The sequence below is a fragment of the Panthera leo genome, chromosome B4, assembly GCF_018350215.1.
Source record: "Panthera leo isolate Ple1 chromosome B4, P.leo_Ple1_pat1.1, whole genome shotgun sequence".
NCBI classification, from domain to species: Eukaryota; Metazoa; Chordata; class Mammalia; order Carnivora; family Felidae; genus Panthera; species Panthera leo.
The window spans coordinates 44,687,730-44,705,426 of NC_056685.1; the positions used below are offsets into that span (position 1 = coordinate 44,687,730).

The 17,697-nt window shown below is 38.4% G+C and overlaps 1 protein-coding gene and 1 pseudogene across 1 annotated transcript in view; one reads left to right on the forward strand and one right to left on the reverse strand.

The window, feature by feature from the left end:
* Nucleotides 1-1,051: 1,051 nt before the first annotated feature.
* Nucleotides 1,052-1,403, forward strand: LOC122225567 (annotated as a pseudogene).
* A 4,886-nt stretch (nt 1,404-6,289) lies between these two features.
* STYK1 (serine/threonine/tyrosine kinase 1) overlaps nt 6,290-17,697 on the reverse strand; it is a 44,726-nt gene continuing 33,318 nt past the window's right edge. Inside the window, exons 6-10 of the mRNA XM_042945809.1 lie at nt 15,665-15,748; nt 13,104-13,312; nt 11,168-11,208; nt 10,463-10,559; nt 6,290-7,949 (exon numbers count right to left, since the gene is read on the reverse strand). Of these exons, the coding sequence (XP_042801743.1) occupies nt 7,745-7,949; nt 10,463-10,559; nt 11,168-11,208; nt 13,104-13,312; nt 15,665-15,748 (636 nt within the window). The 3' untranslated portion in view covers nt 6,290-7,744. The remainder of the gene's footprint in view (nt 7,950-10,462; nt 10,560-11,167; nt 11,209-13,103; nt 13,313-15,664; nt 15,749-17,697) is intronic.

The following is a 17,697-nucleotide window of genomic DNA, read 5'->3' on the forward strand; positions in this document are numbered from 1 at the left end:
AGAAGCCTATCAAACAAGAGGTATGAAATTTGAAAGACACATTGAAACTAAAGATCCCTGAAGTCACGGTATAAAAGAGTTCCTTTTAATAGTAAAACGTGTACCATTCAGCAAGGGTTAATCTTCAGTAGCCTGTGGAGTTTTGGCAATTTGACTGAAGATCAAATGGTTTAGCCCACGTTTCTTACCAGAAAAGAATTACATTGGGGAGGGGAAAGAATGCTCCAGTGTGGAATGGGTTTTGAAGGAGGTGGAAAGACAAGGGGAACGTTTACGGAGTCTACTTTTCAAATATTATTGATCACCCTGTTTTTACCAACCGAGTAATTCTGCTGGGTGACCTTTAACCCTCAGCAGTATTTGAAATAAAGAGTGGCAGTCAGAAGACCTGCGATTCATTCCCATCACTTATGCTCTACTAACCTTGGTTACTTAGTCACTGTCCACACCTGTTTGTTCACCAACTGAATGAATATCCTATGATCAACTTTGTCAATCTTTGTTGAGAAGATCAAATGAGATAATACATATATAATAAGCTTTAAAATTTATGAAAACAAGGGTGCCTGCGTGGCTCAGTGGGTTAAGCATTGGACTTCGGCTCAGGTCATGATCTCACAGTTCATGAGTTCGAGCCCCACGTGGGGCTCTGTGCTGACAGCTTGGAGCCAGGAGCCTGCTTCAGATTCTGTGTCTCCCTGTCTGTCCCTCACCCGCTTGTCTTCTCTCTCTCTCTCTCTCTCTCTCAAAAATAAATAAACAATAACTTTTTTTTTAGTTTATAAAAACATACAGGGATTTCTTATGTGCCAGAAATGGACAGACACTGGTAATAATGATAGAGCCCTTTACAAGTTTAGTCTAGAAAAGAAAGCAAACATGTAGTCACGTATTAGCACAAGGAAGCAAATATTATAAGAATATTTTTAGGTCTTTTGAGGAAGATACAGTCACAGCTACAAAGGAGCTTTGGACTTGCCCGCTCCTGTTCCCAGCTCACTGCTGTTAGCTCTCTCCAAGGAACCAGTCATGAAGAAGCCGCACCACAGCCATGGCTTTTAAAGACACCATAAAGACACCCATGGAACCAGAGGTTTTAATTCACTGAATTAGAATTATTATAACCAGACGCAACTTAAAATCTTTGGAGAAGGTATATGCTGACTTGATCAGAGATGCAAAGGGAAAGAATCTCAAAGTGAAAGGACCAGTTCAGATGCCTGCTAGATTCACCACAAGAAAAATTCCTTGTGGTGAAGGTTCTAAGACTCAGGATCATTTTCAGATGAGGATCTACAAGTGACTCATTGATTTGCACAGTCCTTTTGAGATTGTTAAACAAGATTACTTCCAAGAGTATTGAGCCAAGAGTTGAGGGTGAACTCACCACTGCAGATGCTTAAATCAATTTTTTTAATAACTTGATTATCAGTTGTTAAAAAAAAAAAGAAAAGAAAGCAAATTTTTAAATGCTGATAGTACAGCAGAAGAAGCAAGCCACTTTATTGGGGAATAGGGGAAATTGAAGAAAGGGAAGTATCAAGGAAGGGTGTGTAGATGTACGATATGAATTGGACCTTGTTGGGTAAGTTCAGTGTATGGTCAAAGGGAGGGAAAGCATTCAGGGCAGAAAATAGCCTGAACAAAGGCACAGTGGTATGAAAGTGCCTGATTCTGGAAAGCCAAACACTTCACTATAGTTAGAACATAAAGTTCAGGGGCGCCTGGGTGGCTCAGTCGGTTAAGCGTCCGACTTCAGCTCAGGTCACGATCTCGCAGTCCGTGAGTTCGAGCCCTGCGTCGGGCTCTGGGCTGATGGCCCAGAGCCTGGAGCCTGCTTCCGATTCTGTGTCTCCCTCTCTCTCTGCCCCTCCCCCATTCATGCTCTGTCTCTGTCTCAAAAATAAATAAACATTAAAAAAAATTATAAAAAAAAATTAAAAAAAAAAAAAAGAACATAAAGTTCATACAAGTGGAATGACTAGAAAGGCAGACTGGGCCAGATTATGTTGAGTCTATATTAACACTTATATAACTGTCAATGTAGAAATCTATATTAACCATTGTATAAATGTTAATATAGAAAAGTTATTCAGTTCCTATTATTTGCTGCCATTATGGAAAATATACAAGAGACATAAAGCACTATTCCTTAACACTAAAGTGACTAACTGTTTTGGTTTGCCCAGGACTAAGGAGTTTCCTGCGATGTGGGACTTTTCAGTTGTAAAGCCTGCAAAGACCCAGGCAAACCGAGATCAGTTGTTCACTGTACTTACTACAAGAATAACCCATAGAAATCTGACCACGTATTCCATAGTATCTCTGAAAATATAGGCAATAATCCATTTGGGTTGTTTTGTTTGTTTGTTTGTTTGTTGTGCCAGGAGCCTCATTCAATATATTTACATTCCCCAGTACATATCCATCAGATTTTTGGCTCACATGCCAATGTTCATCTTCATGCTTACGTAAGAGAGCTACCGGTTCCAGAACTATGACTATGCCAATAGTGCATGTGGAATGCGGTAGTAAGATCTTTATCTGTAGGCCAATTACTGTTTCTAATCCCCTAAAAAGACTTCTGCGCTAAAGACTAATCCTTTCTAACCCCTGTCGGTTTTTAAGGTGAAATGTGAAAATATATTCACTTAATCCCTTATATATGAAAAAGTAATCTCTTGTATCATTCTCTCTTGTATCATGATAAGCATTGCAAAGTGGTCTTCTTGGATGGTATACGAAGCAGATGTGGAAATGTTCTGAATGGCTTGTGAGCACTTGAAATGTGGCTAGTGAGAATAGGAAGTGATTTTTTTTCTTTGTAAAGGTTTCATGGGGAGTGCCTGGGTGGCTCGGTCAGTTAAGCGTCTGACTTCAGCTTAGGTCATGATCTCGCGGTCCATGAGTTCGAGCCCCGCGTCAGGCTCTGTGCTGACTGCTCAGAGCCTGGAGCCTGTTTCAGATTCTGTGTCTCCCTCTCTGTCTCCCCCTCCCCTGTTCATGCTCTGTCTCTCTCTGTCTCAAAAATGAATAAACGTTAAAAAAAAAAAAAATATATATATATATATATATATAAAAATAAAGGTTTCATGGGTATGAATTTAAAATAATACTGAAATAGCCACATGCGTCTATTGGCTACCATGTTGGACAGTGAAGTTATAAAAGAACCATTTCATACACTTTTAGTTGGGCTGGAAATAGTGAAAATATTTTTCAAACATTGATAAATCTGAATCCCAGTTGCTGTAGGCTTCAAATTAGAGTATACTTACTAGTATCACCACAGTTCATTTATGAAAATAAATGTCTAGGGCGGCCTAAATGAAGCCAAGTAAAGAATTATTTCTGTCTTCGCTAATGTAACCTATCTGTGGTTAGCTTTAAAAGACCCTTCTGAAGCAGTTAAGAAATACACATTTTATTTCCAACTCCAGTTGAAAATAAGGCTTCATGATTTAGTCAAATACACAATATTCACTGATAAAATAATGAATTTTAAGTTTAGTGTTTTCAGCTTCATGGTAATGAATCAAGTCAGAGGGCTATGGTCAGAGATGGTTATTTCTTAAGTGTTAATTTAGTCTTTTTTAAACGTTCTGATTTTCCCTGCATCTAAAACTCTTTCTTTTTTTGGTCTCTCAAATCTGGTTTATCCTCACACTTCTTTTGCCTTTTGCCTCACTATTTAAAATTATCAAGTTATTCCTACTTATAATTTTCAGAAATATGTTATGAATTTCGTGAGATAAACACTAGAGAGGACAGGTTTTTTGTTGTCCTTTTCTTTCTTTTCCTCTCGGCTGCTCTCCTCTCTTCTCCTCTCTTTTCTCTTCTCTTCCTTTCCTTTCTTTTCTTTTCATAATCAGTAGCTTTTGAATAGTTTACTTTTGTATTTACAGAACAAAAGCTTCCAGGACTATCTCCTTCCATTAAATGGACCAGAGTAATAAATCAAGAATATTATATAATCTAAAACAGCAGTCTAAGGTAATTTAAAGTTTTTTTTTTTACTGTCAGAATGAGATGGTCTATTTCAACCTTTATTCCATCCACCCACCTTTCTCTTCTCTCTTCTATAATACCTTCTCTATGGAATTTTAACATAATGTCATTTTAATCACTCAGTGGTATTGCTTTTTTAGTAAGAGAAACACTGTCCTGCAGAAATACCAAAATTTTCACATCATTGTTTCTCAGATATGTTCATATATGGTGAACACTATTGCTACATTATTATGACATGATGATATATTTAATTCCATCATTCAAACTAATAATTTTTTCCAGTGTATGACAATATTATATGCTTCTAACACAAAGCACGACCGCTAACCCTTATTTTCAAAACAAGTAAAAACAGTCTCTAAATTAAGCTATACTTAAAAATCCCCAGTTTTCCATTGTACTTGCCCTATTTATTTGTTCAAATGAGATATGGTAAAGCAAAAATTTAATAAAAATTATTATATAAAGGTTAAGATTAAGAGGATTCTGTCCATTAGCTTATTTTTTCTTTAAAAATGGTGAAGAAATTATTCCATTTTAATAATAAAATACCTAAATCTACCGTGAAAAACACTAGTGTTCTGCCTAAGCATGATTTGAAACTACTGTTTCAGACTATTCTAAGTTAAACCACATTTTCAACTTTGAATTCGACACTGTATCCAGGTGGATGTTTGCTCAGTTCCTGGCTGTGTTAGAAGCTGTTTTGAACAATAAAGCATAAATTGGGAAAACGGGATCAAGGGAAGGAGGGAATCAAAACAATAATACAAAGGCTATCCCAGATTCAACATAATTGAATGGTAGATATTTTAATTCTCTTTTCCATTCATTAGCTCGGAAATACGATGACTGTCTGACCAGTCGAAATGCCAGAAATATAATCCTCCTTTTGGAAAGAGCCTGGCCAAGTGAGGAAAAGACCCAGTTTTCTTAGAATGAACAATTACTGAATCCAGTTTTCCAAACCTGTATCCAGAAAAACAAATAAAATTATGGGTCAAATTTTAAATAGCAATCATCTGATTGCTGATCTCCCTCCTACCAGAACATATTTTAACATGCAGTATGAAAGAGCAGCTCTCCCATTAATTATGCACCACTTTTCTCCTAACTTCAGTATGTCCCCATCCACTTGCCTATTTGCAGTTCCTCAAATAAATTATGCTTTTTTTTTCCCTTGCCCCAGAGTTTTCACACATATAGTCCCTCTCCTGGATGGTTCCTCTCCTCACTTTTTGTCTGGGTTTAAATACCATCTCTTCAGGGAGGCCCTCATTTTATATCTCATTCTACTATCCTATACTTTTTCCTCATAGCGCTTAACCATAATTTATAATTATACCTACACAAATATATACATACAGTCTCTTTCCAGACTGTAATCAAAAGCCCTCTGTTTTATCCAACATCTAGAACAATGCCTGGCACAGTTGGCCCTAACACCTTTTTAAAAACATTTGAATAAATACATAAGTATTTTGTAAATCTGACTTATGTGAACAGGCAAGAAACAACGAGATTCCATAGGACTTTATCATTTTGTGCCAAGCCACTCTATCTCCCTTCTCCCTATTGCAGCTTAACACCCATTTAAATCCTGAGGAATCATTGTGGTATTCCTACAGATGCAAGAATCATTATTCAGTTGAATGACTCATCGTGACTCCATCAGGATTCCAACTTCTACAAAATTTTCAGCTGCCAGCTATGTTTCCTATGGCAGCCTTAGATGTCCCTCCAGAGCACCCAGAATATTCTTTAAAATCACAGATAACTTGTTCAGATAAATTGTCATCATCATGATATTTTCAGTATTTTTAAACAGTAGGAGGCTACTATCATCATCCAGAAGCTCACACAAAAACGATGACCTCATTATTTTAGTCATGTGAGACTTGTTTAAAAAAATGTTTTTAACATTTACTTATTTATTTGAAAGACAGAGAGAGACCGAGTGTGAGCAAGGGAGGGGGAGAGAAAGAGGGAGACACAGAATCTGAAGCAGGCTCCAGGCTCTGAGCTGTCAGCACGGAGGCCAATGCGGGACCCGAACCCACAAACCGTAAGATCACGACCTGAGCTGAAGTCGGACGCTTAACCAGCTAAGCCACCCAGGCGTCCCTGTATCATACCACCTTTAAGCATGTCCTGCCTTGTAGTGTTACTGGCAGACTGAGGTTCTCCTTTTGGCTACAGCAGATTTTAAATGAAATAGATATGAGTAGGAAGGGAAAAAATAACGAAACTACCATTTATTGAGCACATATGTGCCAAATATTGTCCAAATATATATATTCTCATTCAGTCCTCACAACAACCCTGTGAGGTAGGTATTATCCCCATTTACACGTGAGGAATCAGTGTTCTGGCAATGTAGATTATCTCTTGAATTTTTCTGTTGACATTAATTTCCATTTATTTACTTTCATGCTCCCTATTATAGAGATTTGGGCAGCTATCTACTAGAAAATCCTATTTTTACCCAATAAATATTAATTTAATGAAGTTTCACAGTACATCAGTGAATGATTGAAAAGCAGAAACTACCATCCTTCTGTCTCAGATGACATAGTTTTCTAACCCTTTTAAAGACCTTCTGGACTACTAAGCATTCACATTTCCTACTTTTTAAGTACATAGTACAGGTGACCCTTGAACAACACAGGGATTAAGTGCGCCGACACCTGCACAGTCAAAAATCTGTATATAACTTTGGACTCCAAAACTTAACTAGAGTTGACCAGAAGCCTTACCAAAAACATAAACGGTCAATCAACACATATTTCGTATGTTCTATGTATTATATACTGTAATCTTACAATAAATAAACTAGAAAAAAGAAAATGTTAAAATCATAAGAGAAAATACATTTACAGTATTGCACTGCATTTATCAAGAAAAAAAAATCCATGTGTAAGGGAACCCACACATTTCAAACCTATATTGTTCAAGGGTCAACTGTATATTCATTGTCAGCCTAATGGACTCTCTAGGCTCAGTTTCCCTAGTCTTATGGGGACCAGGAAGCTAGTCTGATGAACAATAGATGTTGAATGTTCTTAATCATGAAAGGACCCCTCCAGCTTCTAGTTAAAAGTATTTCCAGCAGAGTTCACTTGTCTCATAAGTAGATAAAAGGAGACCATCTTTCTCCTATTTGTACCCAAAGGGAAGCTCAGAAGTTTTCCTTCCTGGTTCTCCTCCAGTCCCGCAAGGATGGACCAGGATTGAAGAACTTTATCTCCTTCCTCCACCACCTCTTTGAAGGATGACCTTGGTCCACATCTATACTCCTTTTAATTCTCTTTCTCATCAACTTCTTTGTCAGCTTTCTATTCCCTCAGCTGACTGCAACTTCTCTGGGCCCTGTAATAAGTTAGGTAAAGGTATGCTTCAAGAGGAAACCAGCCTATGGTGGGAGGGCCAGCTTATGAGTGCAATGCCAGACAAACACTGGAGATTTCCAAGCCCTTCTTTGCAACGCTACTATCCACCACAGTCTACCCTGGATCTTCAGGACTGAGACAGCAGAGATGAAACTGTACTCCTCAGTCTCCATGGTAGACGGTGTGGAGAGCCTCATCTCGCATCACTTCAGGTATCCAGGGAAATGTGTAGGGGAAGGTCCTATTTCTCCCTTTATGCCCCGCTAGAAAGCCGTTTTCTGTCCTTGGAGGAGTTCTTTCCAATAGGATGTGATCACCCATCAATGTTTCGTGCCCGAGGATCTTCAAAGGATGCTGTAGCTGTAGGAGAGGCTCTCCAGGCTGATACCTGCGACAGCTGCATACAGCTCAGGCACCACCAGCTCGGGCACTTGCAACACAGCCTTGTCATTGGCAGATCGAGCGGCAGTTTCGAGGCGTGAGTGTAGCTCTTTGAGTGAAGGGCGGCTCTCCTCACTCCAGCGCCAGCAAGACTTCATAAGATTGTACCTGAAAGGGGAGTAAGAGAAACCGACTTCCTTGACAAGGCAAATATTTGAGGAACACATCTCTTCCAGTAAAACTTAACAACAACCACCACCCCGCGATTCTTTAATCTACTTCTCATTGTCCTCTCATATTCTTCCCAGGGAATAATATTCCTTTCTTTTCCTAATACTAAATCTCTTAACATCATCTTCTCATCAGGGCCCTTTTTATAATAGGAATGACTGGGGGCATCTGGGGGGCTCAGTCGGTTAAGCGTCTGACTCTTGGGTTTCCGCTCAGGTCATGATCTTGCGGTTCGTGGGTTGGAGCCCTGCATCAGGCTCCACGCTGACCATGCGGAGCCTGCTTGGGATTCTCTCTCTTTCTCCCTCTCTCTCTGCCCCTCCCCTGCTTGCTCTCTCAAAATAAATAAGTAAACTCCAAAAAAAAAAAAAAATTATAGTAGGAATGACTGAGGATTTCTCAAACTGGAATCGGTATGACAAAGCAGTTGTTTTCATTCTATTACCAAAAACTCTCACAAGTTAAGTGTTTCTCATCTTTAGATGTTACTGACTTGTAGCATGACAGGCCATGGCTATAGGGTGTCTCCCAGTAAAAGCTACACTAAGCCAGGAAAATAAGAAATAGAAGAAGAAGAATACAATAAGAAGAATAATATGATTCATATTATTTTGAGTAATCTAGCTAATTAGATATTTCCTTTCATTAACCCAGGCCATTTCCCTCTTTTATTATTTAGCTTCTCCAGGAAATTGCCTTAATCTAGATAAAAGTACTTACCACCTTAAGCTGTCTTCTCTTCAGCCCAGTTTACAAAGAATGAATAATGTCTGTTATCAGACACTTTTTTCATGTCTCATCCCTCTCAAGAACCTACAGTGGCTCCCATGTAAAGCTGACATCCTCCCTGCTAGCTTCTCTGCCTCAGAGACCTTGCCTAACTGAACCCTCTCCTCCAGCTAAGTCAGTGTCTTGCAATGCCTTAGATGTGGTTTTTAACACCCAACTCTGTCTTTGCTGGTGCTATGCCCAATTCCTCGAATACCCTCTATGGTCATCATTTCCTGCAGGTTTGTTTTAGGTCTCAATTCTTCTGTTCAACCTTCCCTTAAAAACCTCAGCCCACACTGCGTCTCCCACACTCCTCACTGTCGTTCAGTGTAAAAGATGCCAATTTAATAACACTGATAACATTTAGCAAGAACTTACTTATTTTATAAGGCATGGTAGTGGAACTTAACATGCATTGTTTTATTTTAGCCTCACAATAACATTGAGGTAGGATTATCATTATACGTATTTCAAGAAAAGTCAACAATGTTCAGTAAAGTAGCAGGACTAGGAGTGAACATGTGTCTTTTTGACTCTATGACCTGAGTCTGAACTTTTCATCATTCTTTTATATGGCCTCCCATTTTGTGTTGATTTTCATATTGCTTTTAGATATCTCCTCATCCCAATACTAAATTCTTGAAGATCAGATACTTTATTGGTTCAGTGTCTCCCCCCGCCAATATAAAGGACAGCTTTTTACACATTAAAAAAGTCAACAAGAAAGTTTTCAACAATCATTCCAGTGTATCCAAGCAGTATTATTATACTATATATATATGCATGTGTGTGAGTGTGTATGTGTGTGTGTGTGTATACATATATATATATAGTTATGATATTTAACACTTATAATCTGCTTGATACAGTCACTGTTCATTGATGTGAAACTCAGGTGATGGAAATTTACCCTTTCAACGCTGAAAAATTTATAAATACCAATAATTTTATAAGAAATGTATATTAATATATTCTCCCCTGACTTCTTATAAATATTTTAACCTTTCCTTATATTCTTTAACAAGCCCTTTTTGTACTTCATTGGTTTTGAAACTCTGTGTGTAATTTTTAATTTTTCCATTTTCTGCCTCTGCATTGGCTCGCCAGCTGTCCCTTTCTGCTGACATTATTGGCTATTCCTCCCATCTTTCTAATTTCTTCCTACCCTCCTTCTTCTGGTTGACTTCTAATTTGATCAGAATTGGAAAAAAATAGATAGTCCATAGTTTTTAAAAGTTAAATGCTAATGAGAGCCAGTGAGTAACTAGGGGAATGGATTTTATGGCAGCCATATTAGAGCTGAGGCTGGCAGTCTCTGACTGATACTGACATTTAGACAGACAAAACACTACTATATTTGCGTTGGATTTGGTCCCCTCCTTACCTATTTTAGAAGGTTCTGAAAGAGCTAAACTTTATCTACTTAGAACCCTCATATAGTTCTCAGTAGTTGCTTCAACATTGTGTGTGTGTGTACACAGATATACACACACATATACACATATGTAAATATATATGACATATGAGCAGATGTATTTTACCGCATAGGTATGTCTAAGGCTGTATATTAGCACATAAAGGACAGATAGGGATCATCTGAGCCACTTTAGAAGGGCAAGATCGATGGGGATCAAAAAGGCATTGTAATGAGAGGAGAGTAGGTCCTAAAAGCCACTTACATGGTATGCGTGCAACTACTTGGTTTCTTCATAATTTTCCTTCTTTGGAGATGCTGCAGGATGCTGGTTGGAGGAACTTCAGGATATGGCGGTGCCCCTGTTGGCATGGAAAAAAAGGAGAGCAGCAAGGGAACCTTAGGTCCTCTAGAATACCAACTATAACATGACTCTTCATGCACCGGGGCTAATTGCCTGCAAAAGGTGGAGCCAAGGGGAAAATACCAGAGACAATGTAAGTGTTCCCTGGTGATCAAGTAAGGACACAGCTTAGAGAGTCTGGGGGGTAGAAAAGTTGTTTGGGAGGAAAAAACCTGAAAATTTAGGATAATGTTGAGTCTTTACAAAAGTAACAAAGCAAAGTGAGAAATGAGACGTGCCCTCTACTCCCCAAGCACGGGAAAATACTGCATTTTCTCAATCAAATGGATTAATACATCTCAGGACAATACATTTATGTTTATACAAAATCACCCTTGGAATTATTCTTTGGACTTTAAAATATGCTTTGGAATTGGTAAAGTGTTAAGGAAAAGAAAGCAAAAAAAAAAAAAAAAAGCTAAAAGGATGAGGGGGATTTCATGTCAGCCCAGTTAAAACCTGAGATTGTAGGGAAACCTCTCCTCATAGAATATGTCACCCCCCACTCAAATAAACATACTTGGATATTTGCATCCAGGTACATACTACTTTAGGGACCCTCCTTACCTAGAGTCACCATCTCATAAAGCAGGATCCCAAAGGACCAGCTGTGAAAGAAACAAAGCCATTTACTTAGTTTCTATTTCTGCCTTTCCTAAAGAGAGCTCATTTCAACTCTCAGAGGTCTTCAAATAAGAACCCTATAAAGAAGACAATGAAGGGGAAATTAAGGATGTCATGCCTTTCCTAAAGAGAGCTCATTTCAACTCTCAGAGGTCTTCAAATAAGAACCCTATAAAGAAGACAATGAAGGGGAAATTAAGGGTGTCTGATAACATAAGCAACGTAATTAGAAAGCACTGCTGCTCAATCCCCTTCAAGTCTAATCTCTTTGTGGACTGGCTTTATGTCTCCTTTCTTCTACATTTCACATTAATGGATGTTTATTATTATTTGCTACACTGTGTGTATATTTATGGAAACACACAAACACATCTACGCAAACAAAAAGAAATGACACTGTGCATCCTTTTCATCCTTTCCATTTCTTCCTGCTGAAATTCTAACCTTTATTCTTAGCACAAATCCCAGTGAGGCTTTAATCATTTATCTACTATTTCCTCAATAGCTCTAACTGCCCAAACCTAGGAAACACATTAACAGAGCAAGCGTTACACATAATGGGAATAGATATTTGCCAGAGCAATATGATTTGAGAGATGTATATTTCACTATTCTATAACATCATCATTAAACAAGCAATATTTCCCAGTTAAACTTATTACTCCCAGACCCCTACTGAAAAGCAGATGTGAGTGAAACAGCAGTGGAAGTCTTTTGATTGACTCACCATATTAACTGATGTTCTAAATTTTTTCTGCTGCTCACAACATTCAGGCTAGTAAGATATTCTATATTACCTCTCTGTGCTTCTCCAAGCTGCTGAATTATCTGGTTACCAAAAACCAATCATGATTCTTTACAATACTGTTTACGCCATCATATGTATCAATGTAATTATGTAATGAATTAAATATCAATGCAAAAAAAAATGCATTAGCTCCTGAAAACTAGGTTGGATGCTTTGAAAGTATTCTATAAAAATAAGCTGCTAAAAAGAAAGTGTTGTCCAATTGTGTGGGAGAGCCAACAGTAGAAAATTGAAAAAAATAATAATCAATGTCTGCAGTCAAATTGCTTCACAATTTTTTTCAAATTTCTCACTCAGAATCATCGCACGCAAAAACTCAAAAATAATGTATTATGAATGCTTTTACACAAGAAATACAATGTATAACTTCATTTAGGAGGTCCATCCTCATAGAAAAAGCCTTGGCCCTCCCCTAAAAGACCAATCAATACATACATATTTATATGTTTTAAGCCAAAATAAATTATTTGAAGTATGTATATTTCTTTTTATTTTAATAATTACTAGTTTAACAGCTTTTGATTAAGTGGACCTACCTCCTTCAGATAAAGGGGACTCTACTAGATTAAATCCTTGGATATTGGTATGAATAATCTTTTCATTTTTCTTTTCTCTTTCCTAATTATGGCTGCTAATCTAATACAGGAGTCATACTTAAAAAGACACTAAAAAGGACTGTAGCCAAATGCCCAATATGAGCTCTGTCACAAAACACACATTTCCCCTTGAGAGTCTGTCTGACTTCTAAATAGAGATTTCACATGTAGACATAACTGACAATAGACACAGTCATGGTCAGGGACTGGAGGACACCTAGGTCAAGAAGGGAAGAAGTCTGGGACACCTGGGTGGCTCTGACTTGATTTCAGCTCCGGTCATGATCTCACGGTTAGAGAGATCAAGCCCTGCATCAGGCTCTGCACTGACAGCAGGGAGCCCGCTTGGGATTCTCTCTCCCTCTCTCTCTGCCCCTCACCCCATCACGCTCAATCTCTCTCTCTCTCTCTATCTCCCCAAAATAAATAAAGAAAAAAGAAGGGAAGAAGTCCAAAGGGCAGGAACAAACCGTACACATCTCCTCTGATGCCAGCTGGTCTCAGCAGAAGCCGTTCTGGGGCGAGCCACTTGAGAGGTATGGGGTAAGTAGCTGGGATGGCCCCTCGGGCATGGACTTCATAAGCCAGGCCCAATCCACAGAGCTTAGCAGTAAGATCACATTGGATCAGGATATTCCTGGCTGCCACATCCCCATGGAACAGATGCTTATCCTGGAGAAATTCCTGTCAGCATAAGATAAAGATGGATCAGCTGTCTGAGGTCATGGCTCGAGTCACAGACAAGGAGAAACAGTCCTAGGAATCCTCAAAAAGACAAGGACATTTTCAACTCTGAACAAGCCTCATTGATAACGACATATCACTTCCAAGGCACTCTAATGAATCGCACATTTTTGCACTGTGTTTAGGATTACCAAACTGAACAAATAATCCGGATAGCTTTAATAAGGTTTGGAAAGTATGATCACCCGCTCTGAGTCAAGCTCTGACTCCTGCCTGATTTTACATTCCTCTCAGATAGGACCCAGCTAGCTATCAGAAAAGGAAGCCGGTTTCAAGTTTCTAGCAGCAATCACCCAAACAAGGTAATATATACACAGTGAAATTGAGTGCCATACTAATGAATTTACACAGAGCTTTATATCATCTCATTTTGTCCCTAAAATAACTAAGGTGAGTTAGGGAAATATCTTTGCGATAAATCTAAATGATTACGTAAAGCCACACCGTTTTGAGTGGTAGTAACCAGAACGAGGTATTCTAATTCATAGGAAGTACCACAAATTCTACTAATAATTCTCAAGCCAGGCTGCAGATAAGAATTAATTGCCTGAGAGCTTTTGAAAAACACACACTTTCCACACCAGCTGTACTTAACCAAAATCTAGGAAGAGGAACCTGGTAATCTTTATTTTTATGAAGTGTCACAATGATTCTAGCACAGCCAACAAAGCATTTAAAAACCATTGCATCTGGATGATGCTGATTTGCTGCAATCCTTTCCCTCCAACATCAGGCTATTCAAGGGATAAGAAGCTGAAAATCTATACATGACCAAAGAGCTAGAGATTGAGGTCCATGACTGCCAAACAAGAATGACATTTAAAAAAAAAAAAAAAAAAAGAGGGTAAGATGGTCATTTCCAGTCCTTGATGATGAAGGAACCAGTGACTGGCAGTTTTCTGTCCCCGTGAGGCAAAGTTTTAGAGCAAAGAAATTATTAAAGAATTAAAGAATGTTGTGACTTTGTGGTTGTTAAAATTAAGAAAAAAGATAGTATGATATTGCCTTGTAACTGGTAATCTTGAACCTGGTAACCTGGTCAACGCATCCCCGTGGGGCACCACCACAGTTGTGGCTCAGAATACAAGGTAGGCTGTATTCTGACACCCAGACTTTATCAAGGGGACATACCAATTAGGCCTTCCAAACACTGTAGACAATATTCATTTATACATATATACTACTGCTCTTTAGCACCTCACTCCTTCTTTTCTAAGCTTTCCCAGATTCCATTTATATCCCTGGTACATTTCACATCTCGAGGGGGCAAGATATACCAAACACTTAAACAAGTAGCCTCACAGATGCTGATTTTCTATACCAAATGCTAATGTTAAACGCTATTATCTAAATAACTTCATAGAAATTGTCATCTAAATTTCCTGGTTAATCCTGACAAAGGTACATTTTTTTTTCTCTTAAATCTTGCTTTCTCTTACCTCTTTATCTAAGTTGGTTTAAAACGAAGGAATGATCTCACTGTTGTCCCTTCTGATATCTTCTCTCCCACTATTCCTTGTTCTTTTTGAAGTTTATATATTTCCTCTCACATTTGGTATCAAAACAAGTCTCCAACCAAACGTGTCCTGAACTAGTCTTTCTTGTTTTTCAGGTACAAAATTGTACACTTCCTTGTGGCTCTGCAGCCTTTCACCCATTTGGTTTCTCTTCCTGTGTCTCCTCCCAACTTGCTCATTATTTGCCATTTTATATCTCTTCATGTTAGTATATATGAGAAAGTAAGAATATAAAGCATCTAACTCTTGGCCCTGAGTTTTGACCTTTAAGATTGAGAAACCCTTGTAATGTCTATTTTATTTTTGAGACACAGAGACAGAGCATGAGCGGGGGAGGGGCAGAGAGAGACACACACACACACAGAATCCCAAACCATCTCCAGGCTCTGAGCTGTCAGCACAGAACCCGATGCGGGGCTCAGACCCACCAACCGCGAGATCACGACCTGAGCCAAAGTAGGACGTTCAACCAACTGAGCTACCCAGGTGCCCCAAGACTGAGAAACCTTTTAAAACCTGTCCTGTTCCTTCTACAAACCCTAAGTTGACTACTTTCTTCCCAGAATTACCATCTTGTAGTATATTATCTAAATAATTTCATAAAGAAAGAAGTGAAAACAATTTATCAGTGCTTAGGTTTCTGCCCCCTAACTTCCATTTGATTTTCTCTATAATGTATACCCCATTTGGAAATATAAATATTAGAAATATGATTTCAAACACCAGGCTAACAAGAAACATCCATACTATCTGTGGTCATTTTGCCCAGCCTTACCAAAGCCTGGAGGACCTGCCTTCCGATGTGATATACTTGTTTTTCTGTGAGATCATAGAGAAGGCCATCCATGGTCATCACATCCTAAAGAGACAAAGATAAAAGCATTATATCAGAATGACATGAACAGATTTGAAAAAAAAAAAAAAGAGAGAGAGAGAGAGACACAGAGATATTCTCTTTTTCTAAGTTTTAATTTAAAGTCTAGTTGGTTAACATATAGGGCAATATTGGTTTCAGGTACAGAATTCAGTGATTCATCATCCACATATTACATCAGTGCTCATCACAAGTGCCCTCCTTAATACCCATCACCCATCAAGCCCATCGTCCCCCCCCCCCACCGCCCCACCACAGCAACCCTCAGTTTGTTCTCTATAGTTAAGAAGCTTTTATGATTTGCTTCCCTCTCTTTTTTCCCCCTTCCCCTATGTTCATCTGTTTTGTTTCTTAAATTCCACATATGAGTGAAATCATATGGTATTTGTCTTTCTCCAACTGACTTATTTCACTTAGCATAATATGCTCAAGCTCCATCCACATCATTGCAAATGGCAAGATTTCATTCCTTTTGATGGCTGAGTAATATTTCTTTGTACACACCACATCTTCTTTATCCATTCACCAGTCAATGGACATTTGGGCTCTCTCCATAGTTTGGCTATTGTTGATAGTGCTACTCTAAACATTGGGGTGCATATGCCCCTTTGAATCAGTATTTTTGTATCCTTTGGGTAAATACCTAGTAGTGCAATGGCTGGATTGTAGGGTAGTTCTATTTTTAACTTTTTGAGGAACCTCCACACTGTTTTCCAGAGTGGCTGCATCAGTTTGCATTCCCACCAACAGTGTAAGAGAGTTCCCCTTTCTCCACATCCTTGCCAACATCTGTTGTTTCCTGTGTTGTTAATTTTAGTCATTCTGACAGGCATGAGGTGGTATCTCATGGGCTTCTTTTATTTGTATTTTCCTGTTGATGAGTGGTGTTGAGCATCTTTTCATGTGTCTGTTAGCCATTAGTATGTCTTTGGAAAAATGTCTGTGTCTTCCGCCCATTTCTTACTGGATTATTTATTTTCGGGGTGTTGAATTTAATAAGCAGAGTTCTTAAATGCAAGTATCAAGGCAAAAGAAAAGATACAAAAACATAGGGACTAAGATTCAAGGAGAGGCTAATATCAGAGATTCTCAGATATGCAGAGAAGTACAATGATTTACTGGCCTGGAAAAACAATACAGAATGTAGATGAATCACAGAATGAAAGAAGAATAGAATAGCAGGTAAGAAAGACAAATATATATAAGACTATCCCCTGGATAAAGCAACAATTTTCCTGGGATAGTGTGTGTGTGTGTGTGTGTGTGTGTGTGTGTGTGTGTGTGTGTGTCAGAGAGAGTGATAATTAAGCACATTAATCCAACACATCATCATTGAACGCCTAATATGTGCCATGTTCCATCTTAGGACCTCAGAACACAAGAGGGAGCAAAATAAACGTATCTGCTGCCTTCTGGATCTTACAATGTGACAAACACGTGTGAATCATAATCAAATAATCATGCATAAATATATGCACCATGAAAGTCATGGAAAATAGCACATGATGGCGACAAGAAAAGATCTGAAGGATGAGTGGACAATGACTATGCAAAAAAGAGAAGGGAGAAGTTTGGTGTAATGAGGAAAGCATGTTCCAATGGTCTAAAATAGAGAAGCATAATTGTTTTGAAAATAGAAGCTAGTGAGGTTAGAGCAGAGAACAAGTTACAGATGGATAACCTCTTAAAAAGATTTAAACGCCTAAAGACTTGCACATCATCCTGTTTGTACCTCGTTTGGATGAAAACAGGGTCCCTTTATCATACACAATTAGTAGTAAAATAATCAGTCTATTGAGGAGGCTTGATTAATATTGAACTTGTCCATTGGTAAGTGAGGAACTAACTAGGAAAATGCAGCACTTCAGAAAGACGAATATATAGAGAAGTAGGAAAATTGTAAGGAAAAGAACTTGCATTTTAGTCTGGAAATT